Source organism: Miniopterus natalensis, chromosome 7 (assembly GCF_054644295.1).
Source record: "Miniopterus natalensis isolate mMinNat1 chromosome 7, mMinNat1.hap1, whole genome shotgun sequence".
NCBI classification, from domain to species: Eukaryota; Metazoa; Chordata; class Mammalia; order Chiroptera; family Miniopteridae; genus Miniopterus; species Miniopterus natalensis.
The window spans coordinates 26,528,674-26,543,555 of record NC_142087.1 but is presented as its reverse complement, the minus strand read 5'-3'; the positions used below and the strand labels follow the sequence as shown (position 1 = coordinate 26,543,555).

The window sequence follows — 14,882 nt, the reverse complement described above, 5'->3', positions numbered from 1 at the left end:
AAAATGAACTGAGAAATTCTTTGGCAGAATGTGGTTCTTTCTTGATATAACTGTGGAGATGTTGGCTTGGGCACACAGACAACCATGCAATTCCAGGGAAAAGGGCATCTCTATGGTCTAACATGCCGAGGCCTTACTCCCACCTCCCAAAGGTGGATACACCAGACATGGCAGCCACACTTGGCCTCAGTCATCTGGCCATTCTGAAACTGGATTTCTTTCCCACATACACTCTCCTTTCCTGCCATCTCATGTCCAAGTAAAATGTCATCAACCCAAAACTGCCATAGACAGGCTCTCACTGTGGGATCAGAGGCCTCTGTGGGCCACTAAGGGAAGGCCTCTTATAAGAGGGTTATTTGAAAAAATAATCTGTTGAAGTTTAGTTTTATTATTTCTTTTTAGAAAAAAGAGAAAATTTACAAGATGCAAAGGTCTCACGCAATACATTATCGTTGAGGACTGTTCTCTTTACACCTTACCACAACCCTGGCTTAGCCAGTGTTGGAAAGAGCATGGATGGCGTGAATGCATTTGAGACCCATCGTGGACACGTGGAAATGAACCACAGCGTTAAAGGAGAATTCAGTGAGAAATGATGTTGGCTCAACCTGTTCCAAAGGTAAGCCAAGACGTCATAGGAACCAACAAAGCCTTCTTGTCGGGGAGGCCCAGGTGTATGCCCTGCTGCCAGGAGCACAGGGCACCCCCCCTGCCCTGGCAGCACTCACTTCCTCCATTAGGCCACAGCAACAAAAGAAAGCGGCCACATTCCTTCCGTGTTTCCTTGTAGGGCTCTTCAGGCTCCCGATTTCTTATTTCTGGCTTCCTTTTCACGATTCAGTTCCAAATTCTTAAACAGGGTAGGTGCTTAGCAACTTTCAGGATCCACTTCTGCCCAATGATAATGTACTAAAAAGAACAAAGATAAGACACATAACTCAGAAGGGTCCCAATATTTGCCCTCAAATCCTATTAAAAGTATTACTAAGTATTAATAAAATAGCTGAAGATACCCGTTTTCAAGTTCACACAATGAAAATAGCATGACAGTGTTTCACTTCACTGTGAAAAATCTGCCATGTTGTCATGTATAAATTTAAATGCCTTCTCACCACTTTCAATTTATTAAAACTTCATTCTTAGAGTTCAAAACAATACCAAATCAAATATTTTGGAATTAAACAACACACTTCTAAATGGCCTCTGTAGCAAAGAGAAGTCACAAGGCAAATTAGAAAACCTTTTAAAGTGAACAAAAATGAAAGAAAATGAAAATATGACATAGCAAAATTGAGATACTCACCTAAGGCAGTGCTTAGAGGGAAATTCATAGCATTAAGTGCTTATATTAGAAAAGACAAAAGCTGTCAAGCCAATAATCTGAGTTCCCACCTTAAGGAACTAAAAGAATAAAAGCAAAGTAAACCCAGAACGAGCAGAAGTAGGGGAATAATAAAGACAAGAACAAAAGCGAATGAAATTTCAAACAGAAAAACAAGAGAGAAAAATAAAAAGATCAATAAAATCAATAAACCTCTTGCCAGACTTACCAAGAAAAATGAAGACACAAGTTACAAAGAACAGGAATCAGGGGCAACATCAGCATAGACTTTATAGATGTTTAAAGGGTAAAAAAGCTAGAGCTCGAACATCTTTATGCCCACAAATTAGACAACATAGATAAAATGGTGAATTCCTTGTAAAAAGATACAAAGCCTCATTTCCATCCTTTTAACAATTAGGAAGGCAGAGAGGTGCCAGACTAAAGAAAGCAGAGGGCCAGGGAATAAAGGAATCGCTTGTTCTTGGGATATTTTTCGACACTGCCTGAGGTATGGAAGGTTCTTTGGTATAAAATATCCAAGTATCTTGAGTTTCCCTCTGTAATTCTGAGGCTACATCAAAAACTAGCTGGTCTTGCCAAGATCTGTGAGGCAGGTGTTTGTCATCCAAGAGTTCAACTAAATCCCAGCCTTAACAGGGCAGTTTCTACTCCCTCGGATCGAAATTCTAATTGGATGTACTTCAGTAAAAGGAAAAGATTCCGATAACGGGGGGTTGCATGTGGCGGTGCCATGTCTGAAAACACTTCCAGATGCACTTGACACAGGCCACATTCTTAAGAAATTAATTGTGAGCAGGTGCCTCAATGGAATTAATATCCTTCTTGTCCTGAGTCCAGCTTGATACTGAGGTCCATGGGCCCACACAAAAAACGCTAAAGGCAGCTGCAGCTAGTCCGTGTTCCTCGGTTCTATCTGGATCCACACAAGAGACTGAAATTTCCCCCAAGGCCTGCCCTCATGCTCTGAAACCCACTTGTCAAGGTCCTGCATTACTTCCTAAGAGATATCTGAAAGACCACCGGGGGTAGACAAGATACAACGTAATTCTGGGAACCATATTATGTCCATTTTAAAGTCAAGGAAAGCAACCTATTATTTCCTATGTTTTAATCAAGATGTGAACCCAAGCCTAAGAACCCAATGTCTATATTAATGCAATACTAATGACTGAAATCCTGAATCTGGTTCGCACACTGACCTTGGGAGAACTCCCTCTTCTTGGTATAAATTAAAACCTGTTTCTGAACTCAAAATGAGCTCTGGGATCCTGCTTGACTACATTATTCTTTTACACCTACTCCAATTAAATATCCTACAAGTTTTAATGCTTTGGGATGCTGCATGTGTGCTTCAAATATTTGCTGTGCAGGTGGAAATAATAAAGCTTACATAGAAGAATAAATGACCTAGAAAATGTTCATGATATTCCGTTAAATCATAAAAGCAGGTGACATTAAATACACAGTATGTCCCTAACTTTGGAAAGAGATATAGAATTAGCTGCTTAGAGAAAATATTATAAAAGCATTATGTCAATAATTATTATCTTAGTATAATAAGATGACAAGTGACTTTTATTTTCTTCTTTGAGCATTCTATAATAAATGAACATTATTTTATAATAAGCATAGCTTTTAAAATAAGTTTTGTAAGAGAAAGATGATTTAGGAATTCTAATTCCTTTCTAGAGAATCACAGAATTGGAAGGAATTCTGAGATTTTATCCCAAGGGTTCTCAAAGCTTTTAGGTAAACCACTCAGGCAACAAAACCCCAGATACATATATTGGAGTAACAGCTGCCCTTTGGTCTAACCCCCTTCAGGGTCTACAGTCTGGGAACATGGCTAAAATCCCAGAAGTGGGGGTGCCACAGCTCCTCCCTGCATGAAGAGGCAGCCAGCATGAAGACTCAAAAGTCCCCTCACTTACGTCCATCCACAGCTGGATGTCAGCACCAGCCACCAGGCTCTGCTGTCCGATCTCTGGTTTGAAAAATTTCAAGTGAATCCCTGTCAATAAATGAATGGTTTTCCTCCTGCAATTAGTCAAAAATCCAGATCATACTACATAACTATACAAAAAACAAAATGTGGCCTCTGCATTTCCATGGGCCCATTCAAACTTCCTCACAAGCCTCCATCCTGCTGAGTAGCAGCTGGGTAAGTCTTGAATGCACAGTCGCACTGTCTCACCTTGGTGTCAAAACAGCTCTCTGCGTCCTCAGTGGCCTCTGTGGTCAGGTGGCTGGTGCACACCAGTGAGAGGCCCTCCCTGGCTGACTTGGCCTTACCTCCGCTCTCCCTAGCACCACAGACCCTCAAGTCTCACCCAGGAGGCCAGAAGGGGTGATTTCTAAGATCTGCAGGGACTGCCAGTACTGTTAAGAGATGAGGTCATGACCCCTCTGCTCTCCTGGATGAAGCTGTTCCTTTACATCTTCTAGGGCAGGCTCATACCACCCCTTGCACCCAGACCCATGGTCAGCCCAGTGGACATCCACACAGCTCTCTTCTTCACCCTTCCCATGGTAGGTGACACCCTACATTAACTCCTTCCGTGACCTAATGCCCATCTGCTCAGCTGCAGCACCCCCGTGGAGACCTGGGGCCATCCTGCACAGCAGTCTCCTTCCAGAATCCCCACCAGGGACCAGAGCTCAGGCCCTCACGGCTTCCAGCTTTCGCACCAACTTAACTCCCACCCGAGAATCCTGGCCTGCAACAGGGAGCCAGAACACCAAGTGTGGCCTCTGGTGTCCCCTCCATCTGTCCCTCTCCTCCCTCCCAGTGATTCTTCTAACCTGAGGGCTTTCTTTCACCCTCCCTCCTGCCCGGCCAGGGCTTCTCCCTACAGCATTCCTCTTCACTCACCTCCCCATGTCTTCCCCAGGCCATAATGACGGTATGGGGGCAGTGACCTTGATTTACAGGGAAAAGGAAGGAAAATACATCTGTCTACTCTTTTCAAAACACTGTGTCCCCTGAGTTCACTTCTCCCACTGCTGTGTTCCCTCTCTGGCTAGTTCCTTTTGGGTGTCTTGACAGGACAACAGGACAAGTTACCCCAGGTTCTACGCTACCCAATCTGCACTACTTTCAGAATAAATGCAATTACACTTCTCTGTCACACTGTACGTGTTGATTCCTCTTTATTAAGTGAACATGAAACTGCTCAAGTTAACCTCTACTTTCGCCCCCCGTCTCATTCCTTTTATGCTCCCTCACCTCACTGGGAGGATTCGAGATTTTCTGAGGCTGCAACTCAGTTGCCCCCCTTCTGGCCCACAGCTAAAGGTGCCGGGGCAACTTGTCACTGAAGGAACGTGGTTTCTACTTCTGACTGCAAGTATCGCCTGCTTCGAGTATTTACTTAACTGTTGTCATTCGGGGGAGAGGACCATGCTCCTGAGCAGCGCTCCACATTTCTGTCCTCAAATGTCAACGCACTTGAAAACAAACAAGGAAGTTGTTCTGGAAGCTGCCATCTGTTTGCTTTTCCAACCTGACCTTTATCTGAATAGTAAGACATGTCCTGGCTGAGCACATTTCTTCTTAATAAGCTGGGGGGGGGGGGGGGGGTGCGTGTGCGTGTGTGTGTGTATGTGTTAAAAGGAAAGTCCACCACTTTTCCCCTTTTTTCCCCTGCAGAAGGCAGAAACTCTTTCATTCCAGAGCTTCCCTTTGCTTCCCTGTGTCAACATTCAAACCACTGCCCCGTCCACACGCTGGTATTTCATAGTATAAAACTAGCTGTGCCTCTGAGGTGGTGGTTTGCTGTTGTTGTTGCTGTTGTTTGTTTTTTTAACTCAAAACAGTTTTGTTAGTGGTTCCCTAGAGTAGGCAGTATGTGTTTTAAACTACCCTAAGTCAGCCTTCAAATAACACTGTACCACTTCACGTGTATTACAGGCACCTTACAGAAGCATTTAGTTTCTTCTAAAAAATCCTCCATGATTCTAATCCTTGACGCTCTACAGCTAAGGTGGGTTCACGGCTGTCCCATATGCACCCCTTCCTGCCTCCCCCTCCCTGCCAACCCCAGATTTTCTCCTTGGTTTTTTGCAGCTTGTATATGATTTGCTGTTCTTCATTACCTCTGCTCCAAAACTCCTCTGTCCTTGTGCCTCCCTCCCTTGGCTGAGGCAGCTCTCTACCCTCAGCCCTCATCTCCCCATTTCTACATGTCCAGCTCCAGAGGTCTCCCCTCATGGAGCCTCCCGACCCCCTTCTCCACCCCACCCAACACCCCATCACCACCACAACGCACCACGTTGCAGCGAAACTGCTTCTGTGCTTCTCCCTGAGCTGTGAACTCCCACAGTACGAGGCTCTTGGTAATGTGCTCACTGGGGTGATGAACTTAAGCAAAGGGCCAGCAGAAGGCCAGGTCGGGTCATCTTAGGGGCCTCTGATCAACCCAGCAGGGAGGCGGAGTTAATATCAAATCACTCTGAGCACTGAGGCTCATTCTAGGCATGGAAGCGATGGCTTAGGAAAAGCAAACCAGCAAGGCCTGCAGGGTGGAGTGGAGGGTGGCGCGGCAGGAGGCTGGAAACCATCGCAGGCGCTGCCCCTGAGGACGGGGGTCCCCACTGCTGCCGAGGGCAAGGGGCAAGGGCAAGTGCGGCAGGAGGGACAGATGGCGAGAGCTTGTGTGAAGCTCCTGGGCTAGATTCTGGATCTACGGCCGCTCTGGAAATGCTAATAGTAGCAGCAGTTGTCAACATAGGTAACTGAGGGCGGTGACACACACAGAACCTCCTGGGTGAACACCCCAGGCCATGGGCGCCTCTCTCTCCCGCATTTTCACTTTTCTCTCCATCCTTGAAGTCAGTGGATTTAAAGAAGCTTATAGACAAGCGCCCCCAGAATAAATTCGACCTCGAAAGTCATTCTGTTCTCTCGCCATTGGTTTGCCCACAACGCGGGAAGACGGGGCTACGCAGGGAGGAGACCGTCCTACCTGAGCTCCGTCCCGAGGTCTACGGCTCCCGCTCAGAAGACACGTCCCCCTCGGCCCCGCTGCTGGCGCTGCGGTCTTCTTTGCGAGGCGCGGTCCTTTCTTTGCTTGATTCAGAAGGCCCTTTGGCTCTGGTTTTTTCTTTCCTCTGCTGTTGTTTTTCAAGCTTTGCCAGCTGATTATCAAAAGTTAAAAAAAAAAAAATTATTTTGCAGATGTAAACATGTGCCTGTATGTCCAATACACCAAGTACTTCACAAACAGCAGCCACTAAAAAAGCTTTGTCGGATAACATGGCGACCACCGTGGTTCCATGTTCCAAATTATACACAAAATGGTTATCAGTCAGGCACCTGCATCGACACAGGGCAGCCACATGTGTGACCTCTCTCAGGCTCCACCCGTCACTCAGCCTGCCATGTGGTTCTGGGAACGGTCAACCAGCAGGCTTCTTGGGCGAGCTGAGGGGAGCCCTATAAATGAAAAGGCTGTTAGTCTTATTTTTTTCTTTGATGTCTCTATAGCTTTTTCTTACCAAGTTGTCTTCCCATTTACTGTTTTTTAAAGAGATATCAAAACACTCCACTATTTGCTAAGATAAGAGAGAGGCTGTGAATAAAGTACATTAGTCACATTCAGACATTGTCTCAGTTCTCTTTTCTTTGAGCCTGCACTTGACTCACCCATAGCCAAACTCCCAGTGCTCCTACCAGGCTGGTGGTGGCTACGCAGGGACCCTGGCACTGGGACCCTCTCAGACATCCCCCAGACCAGCTGGGGACATGCCTGTGGCATCCAACCCCAAAGGAACCTGAGTCCATTTCTTCCCTGGACATCTGCCCAAACTGTCCAAAGAAACCACAGACTAGATGATAGAAAGAAACTAGATCATCTGACACTCGGAGCAACAGCACGGCTACTCCAGAAAGGCCTGCTGAGAAACAAGCTGGAAAGGCTGGCCAAGTTTTGACCCACAGGATTTTCTTGGACCAAAAAAAGTCATCTGTAACAAAGCCCAAGTGACAGCAACACCCAGTTCCATCTGCCTCCCAGACCACGACTACAAACACTTTCTAGTTCACATGGAAAGGGGGAAACCGAATGTAGGGTTGGCTTTTCCCAACTGCCCCACATACAAAGACAAAGAGAAGTCACTGTAACCAACCCGCCAGATCATCTCTAGATTACAGACAGACTTTGAGCTACATCTTCAGGTAGATCAGCAATCAGAAGCTCTCAATTTGGTCCAGAAAACTAATTTTATTGATAGCTGACTTATGTTTTCTTTCCCATTCCCCATTTACCTGAAAAGCTAAACAACTAGGTTGCTTAACATGCTAATTAGATTTTGTGAACGAAGACATGACTTCACCCTTGACCCACCGACTCTCCTCCAAGGTCACTCCCCTAGATGAATCCATGCTCATGTGGGCAGGAAAGGCTCATAGGAATGTGCACTGCGGTGTGGTCTGTATTAGCAAAAGCCTAGCGACAACCCAAATGTCCACTGACAGGAGAGACGCATAATGTGGTGCAGTCACAAGCAGCAATACCGTAAAGCTGTTCTACGTGTATCAGAATGGATGTCTTCAAAATCATGTTACGTGAACCAAATTAAATTTCAGAAGGCTGTATAAAGCAGGGTTCCATTTACATAAAACACCACTATGTACTCTAAAGGGCTCGTGCAGATATAGCATGGGCCAGGAGAATACAAACCAGCTTCAGGGCGTCAACTTTGGAGAGAAAGAGACGAGAATGGGCTCATAGTGGAATGGATATATATGGGCTTCAACATAACTTTCACTTCTATAAAAACACAACCAGTCCGGCCGGGCGTGGCTCAGCGGTTGAGCGTCGGCCTAGGATCAGGGCGATCAGGGTTCGATTCCTGGTCACGGCACATGCCCGGGTTGCAGGCTCGATCAATGACTCTCTCATCATTGATGTTTCTCTCTCTCTCTCCCTCTCCTTTCCTCTCTCTAAAGTCAATAAAGATATATTTAAAAAAAAAAAAATATATATATATATATATATATATATATATATATAAAAACACAACCAAATCTAGACTAGAACAGGGCTGCTGACGTGCCACTTCGTGAACTGCTTGCTACTGGCACTCGGATCACTGATGATAAGATGCTCGTGCCAAGGATGCAAACCAACGCGAAGCTTCCTTCACCAGCAAAACCTCGCTGTGAAAAAGCACCAGCTCCCACACCGTGTGCTTAGGGGTGTAGCTCATTTCATCTCGTGCCAGCTCTCTCTCGCCGCGGCCTGGTAACGAACAGTTCACTTCTGTAGTAGTGGTCTGGGAGGCAGACTCAACAAACAGTCGCTTTGAGTAGGAATGACCCAGAGCAAAGATCATTCAAAACGCAGCAGAAGGTTAGCGATTTTTTTAATCTGAGCAACGGCTGTACAGGGTTCCTTGCTATGTTCTTCTCTGTGCTACTATCTTTCCCTGGACGATTATTTTTCTGTGTACTATTCTATCACAGGTTAGGGAGGAATTTCTTACATCTAAGATGACGGCCTTCCTTCCTTGTTTCCCTTTTGGTGTTAAAATGCTCTTTCTTTTATGAAATGATGAGGATAGTAGATGGGAGTCTCTCTCTCTCTCTCTCTCTTTTGCAAAATGATCCTGGATTGCACAACATGAATGTACTCAACACTGTTAAACTATACACTTAAAAATGTTTGTCAGGATGGTAAATTTTATGCGTATTTTACTACGAATTTTTTTTTAATGTTTATTGAGATATAATTGACATGTAACACTATATTAGTTTCAGGTATACAAAATACTGATTTAGTATTTGCATCACAGTTGACTTTTAAACAATGCAGGAGTTAGGGGCCCTGGCGCACACGCACCCTCACCACGCAGTCAAAAATCCATGTCTAACTTCTGGCTCCCCAAAACTTAACTCCTAATAACCTACACTGAAAGCTTACCAATAACATAAGCCATCAATTAACACACATTTTCTATGTCATATGTATTATATACTATATTCTTACAATAAAGTAAGCTAGAGAAAAGAAAATATTATTCAGAAAATCATAAAGAAAGAAAATTCATTTACAGTATCTACTGAGAAAAAGCCACTTGTAAGTGGAGCCACGCAGTTCAAACCTGTGTTGTTCAGGGATCAGCTGTGCTGCAAAACAATCACCAAAATAAGTCTAGTTAACTTCCAGCACCAAAAAAATAATGTTTTAATGATCTTGGAAAGCATGAAGTTGGCAACCCACGCTGGATCCTCCGATTTCTTTCTTTTTATATGCCTAGTTCCTGAAATCCAAACATCTGGAAATCAGTGTTCTGCAGTGAACTGTGATCTGATGCCTCCTGCTGCCAGCAGTCTACTTTTACCTCAGTGTCTGTATATGTGTTTGTACATGTGTGTATTACATATATGTGTATGTATCTAGATGGATTTTGCATATATACACACATATATAATTATAAATGTATCCAAGCTAGACACTGTAAAAGCATGATTTTTATTTTAAAATCACGTTTTGTTTCCCCTCTTTAGAGTGACTATAGAAAATCTGAATATAACCAGAGAAATAACGGAACCAAGCCTCCCCTTATTGCTGAGATGCAGCCTCGCGCAAAGGTCTGTTTGAGATCGACCTGTTAGTCACTTTCTGCTCTTCAATGCTGTGGAGAAGCCAAGTCCTGGAAGGATGATGGGGAACAATTCCCAATTGTAGTGGGTTCCAGGAGGCTCCTTGGCCCCCGCAGCACCCCTGATTCCGCACTGTCTCAGAGGCGCCATCAGGGGTGCAAAACTGCAGAGAAGTCCATTCAACCTTCCACCCACCGCGGACCACGCTTGAAAATCACGTGTGATAATTATTTAAGCAACAGGCACAGCCCACGTTTCTGTAAACAAGGCAAAGTTCTCTTACACTCTTTATCTTAAAACAATCCCAACCACATATGGCTCCGTGCCGCAAAGGAAAGATTTATATGAGAACACTGCGGACCAACCTAATAAATTTAAGACTTTTCTCAGAAAACGTGAACTCCAATGTAGCCAAAATGTGGAATTTACATCTCAAGGCAAGAAAGCAGTTGGATTCTTTTTACTTTGGGGGAAGGAAACAAATGAAAAGGGGGAAAAAAGAGGAAGGAAGGAAATTGGTGGTGTGTACAAACTCGTGTAACGTCAGCAGCTTTCTCATTAGCAGGGAGAAGCACATCAAGGAGAAACAGAAACCACTACAGGCCCTGAGAACACTGAAAGGCAGTACTTTTGTTTTTGGGGTTGTTTGCGTGTTTATTTATTAAATGATGAAATAGAATGTCCAATATCGCAAAGGAGACACTGTCCAAATCATACTGGCTCTAGTGGCTTAGAGAGAAATTCCACCTTTCAAGGCAGCTCCGGGCACCCAGAACCGTGGGGCCAGGTAACCACCTTATGGCCAGTCTGTGCCTCTCCTGGCGGGTCTCAGAGAAGGGGACCGAAGCGAGGGAGCCTGGAGAACCTAGACCCAAACCTCCCGACTCATGATTAAATCCACTGAGAAAATACGGGACTTCCTTTTTAATTAAGATGTTCGTGCTCTCCTTGTATAACGTGAGTGCAGAAGTGAATGACCAGGACCTGCTTTGTTTGAAGAATGACCGGGTGATGGCCCTGAAGGAAGCTTATGTCAGGGGTGTGACTCAGCAGCCCCTCACCAACACCTGAGAGTAGGAAAGGGCACGGGGCCCACACGGCAGTGCCCTCTGAAGGCAGCGCCACAGGTGAGCCCCTCCTCTCAGGAGAAAGAAAACAGAGACTCCGGGGCGGCCTTGAACCCACCCCGCCTGGCCTCGGCCTGCTCTTCTGGAAACGCCAGATGCCACCTACCAGGCTGGCCGCCCGGGCTGCAGGCGCCTGTGCTCTGGCGTGTGAGCACCAAACCCTGCCGCTTATACGGCAGGACGGCAGAGGGTGGAGAGGGGAAAGGAGAGAAGGCAGATTCCAGCCAGCAGATGATACCGGCGAAAACCTGAGACGACAGAAATGTGCACCTACTGTGGAGCCTTAGGCAATCTGTAGAAAACCACTTCCATAGCTATCGCTAGTTGGCTAAGCCATCGTTTTAATCGTCACCGGAGGATATGTTTATTGATTTTAGAGAGAGAAACATCGACATGAGAGAGGAACATCGATGGGTGACCACCCAGGGACCAGCCCCTCCGACGGGGTTTGTGTCCTGCGCAGGAAACGAAGCGGAGGCCTTTCAGTGTGCGGATGACATTCCAGCCAACCGAGCCCCGGCCGGGCCCGGCTAAGCCAGTTTTTAAAAAGCATTTGTAATTCGTACTTGCGCAGTTTGTTTTATCGAATTGTAAATTGATATAATTTCATAGTATGTGATAATTCTGAGAGCTTTTTTAAACATGTTCTTGTGTAATGGAAAACCGGATAGAACATTCGAAGAGGATGTTTCCATACACACCACAGCGGCTGCCATTATGTCAATTGTCACATTGTGTTATTTTTAAATCAACTCGCTGCTTAATAAAAACATCATGAAGCAAAGTGCACACATGGTACCTAATTTTCATACATTATTAACTCTGCTTGAGGTTTTTGTGGGAATTTGAAAAAAATCAAGCAAGCAGGCATCTGTTCCCATCTGAAATCATGCAAGCTAATTTTATTTTCTAATTCCCCATTGTTTACGAAAACCCTCTTAGGCGTGCAGAAACAACAGGGGTGGGAGTGGGGTGTTCGGGTGCTTTCCCATTATCCTTACTTAGCTAAGTCTCCTTTGGTCTATACACTGCGCAGCCCACGCTGGAAAGGCTCCAGCCTTCAGGCCCCAGAGGGAGCTTGTTTTAGGCCATGGAAGGACATGCTGAGGGGTCTGAGGTCAGCTTACACATGTGTTTATCTGTCAGAGCAGCTGCCCTAAAACAGGTTAATCTCCCAGGTTGGCCCCCTGCAGCAGACGCTGTCAGGGCCTGACATCTCCCCCAGCCCAGAGGTCACCTGCAGTGTCCGTGGACAACAGCCTACAAGCCCACGTCTTCTGAGCTGCAGCACCTGTATCTCTCTGTCCGAAAATACCACCAGGCTACGGGAGGGAGCCAGAGCTGACTGCAGGGCAGGCCAGAAGTTACCAGGAAGTTAAAGCCTCTAGAAGTGATCTCATCACTGAAAAATGGCAGTTCTGGGGCTCCAACTCCCAGCCTCCTCACCTCGCCAACTCTGGACATGTTCTACACAGTTCCCCAGGGGGTACCCAGGGATCATCAAGCCACCCCCTGCAGGCTTCCCCCTCCCTGTCTCACCTCTACCCCTCACTGTGCTTCCTGGGAAGAAGACTTAAATTAACTACCTACACCTAAATTATTTTACTTTGGGGGGACCCAAGCCAGAAGCATTTTAATGAGTTGAAGTAAGCCACATTTTAACGTGATAATTTGTTATGTGTAATTGCGTGTTACCTGGTCCCCTCTGAGCCAGAATTCTACACTGGTCTGCAGGCCTGGGCACTGGAGGGCACTGGCAATGTTTAGGACTACCCACTCTGGCACTGAGAGATGCTGCAGCACAAGGAGGCGGCTGAGCGAGTTTGACACTGCAGGTGACTTCTGGGCTGGGGGATATGTCAGACCCTGAGAGCATCTGCTGCAGGGGGCTAGCCTGTGACATTCTGATTATGTATGCTAATTCTGTGAAAACTGGTCACCCCTGTGCATGGCAAACCATCTATTCTAGCAGCCAGGAGTTTTACTATGTAGCACTCCACTTTCTAACCCTGTTGGAGAGCAAGGCATGGGCTGATTTCTTACATTTCCCAACTTTTCATCACACCTGTGGCCTGGGCTTCTCCTCTGATGGGGGCTAATTGCAAAATTCCAAGAGTTATGGGAGAGAAGTAACCATCTCCCCTGCGCTAAGAGAAGCAACAGCTGGGGGCATCTGAAAGGCTGGAGACTAGCCTCCTTCCACACCACATACCAAGCAAATGGCATCCCCTCCTCCTCCGAGCATGTGCATTTATTGTTTCATAGGCCATAAGCTATTTGAAGGCAGAAATAACAAGCAACTATCTAGTCAACAGCCACGTTAGACTTAGGTCAACATCTATCACGCTGTTGGCACATGTCTGGTTAATAATCGTGAACTGTAGCAAAGTTGAAGGAGACACTAAAACAATTTCAGTTTTGGTATTCCAGTGCTTAATTGGTAACAGAAAACTGTTCATGAGCATTTTAAACTAATAGTGTTCTTTAAATGATTCAAAATGTTCTTTCAATTTCCAAGAGTCTTAAAAAGGAGGGGTGGGATCTTTTCTCTGCCCCACTTGGTCTATATGTTGTACTAATGCCAATACAGCAGGTTTGAACACTGAAGAATTATTGTGCAAAACAACAATAACCCAGAAAAGAGGAAGACATGGGACCCAGAAAAACAGCAGACATGACCTGGGAGAGAAATCAAGGCCAGGCTTAGGCAAGATGCCTGGCAGCCAGAGGAGCAACCTATCCACAAAGGAGCAGGGTGAGACCCTAGTGGCTGTGTTCCCAGAGAAAAGGCCTCTAGAGAGAATGCCTGGGACACAGCTTTGGGAGCAGGAGATGTAAATACAATACTTTCAGCAAGATTTCAAGAAGAAAAAAAAGACAAGTACATACTCCCAGAAAAGCAAAAAGCTGAAAGTATTGTAGCCATTCCCATTCTTAAAAATAAATGTGTAAATAAATTACATATAGAACTCCAGCCTCTTGAGAGAATAGTAAGGAAATTGTGCTAAGTAACATAAGCAATAAGATGAGTTATACAACTTCCAAAACTAACTGGTGCAAAATAAAATATAAAATGCAAACAAGACATTGAACAAACTTATCGAGATCTCAAATCCAGATTCAAACAATGTGAAGAAGTGCAAATGCCTAACAAGCTTATGAAAGAAGAGTTCACCTTCTCTAGCAATTAAATTGACACAAACATAAATAAAGATATAATTTATGATTCATCAAGTTGACCAGGATTAAACAACGACAATAGTCTTTGCAAGGGTTTGAGGAAAGAATCTTCATATGCTGGTGATGGAGAGTGTAAATTTGGACTTTGGAGGGCACAGTTTGGCGATGCACATTTCAAAGCACTAAGTATATATACATTACACCCCCAATTTTACTTCTGAGGATTTATTTTGTGGAAAATAAGTAGCTTAGGGCACAAGGATACATGCAAAAGGATGCTGTAAAAACTGTGCAGCAATCTAAATGCCCATAAAAAGGGAATTCTTTATGAGACTTTCTGGACAGATTGATTTACCATTTGAGGTGTTGTTATGGAAGATTTATGGCTGCAGTAGTCAGAAACTAGAATTCCCATTTCTTCACCATTAAAAAAAGAGGAGGCGCCCCCTCTCTCTCTAGAGCATGCCTGTGGCTTCTTTCTTCAGGCATGCATCTTTGCTTTCTTTCTCCTAAGCTCTAAGGGTCCCCACGAGACTTGCAACCAGGGAAGCAATGGGCAGCAGTAGCTTGTCCCACGCAAACCCCTGAATTTGTCTCCAAGGGCCCTTCTCCTGCCTCTGTT

At 45.2% G+C, this 14,882-nt stretch overlaps 1 protein-coding gene across 1 annotated transcript in view; it reads right to left on the bottom strand.

Moving 5' to 3' along the window:
- Positions 1–371: 371 nt before the first annotated feature.
- The window catches only part of DTD1 (D-aminoacyl-tRNA deacylase 1), a 90,692-nt gene continuing 76,181 nt past the window's right edge, over positions 372–14,882 (bottom strand). The window contains exons 5-6 of the mRNA XM_016211977.2: positions 6,313–6,484; positions 372–912 (exon numbers count right to left, since the gene is read on the bottom strand). Of these exons, the coding sequence (XP_016067463.2) occupies positions 6,332–6,484 (153 nt within the window). The 3' untranslated portion in view covers positions 372–912; positions 6,313–6,331. The remainder of the gene's footprint in view (positions 913–6,312; positions 6,485–14,882) is intronic.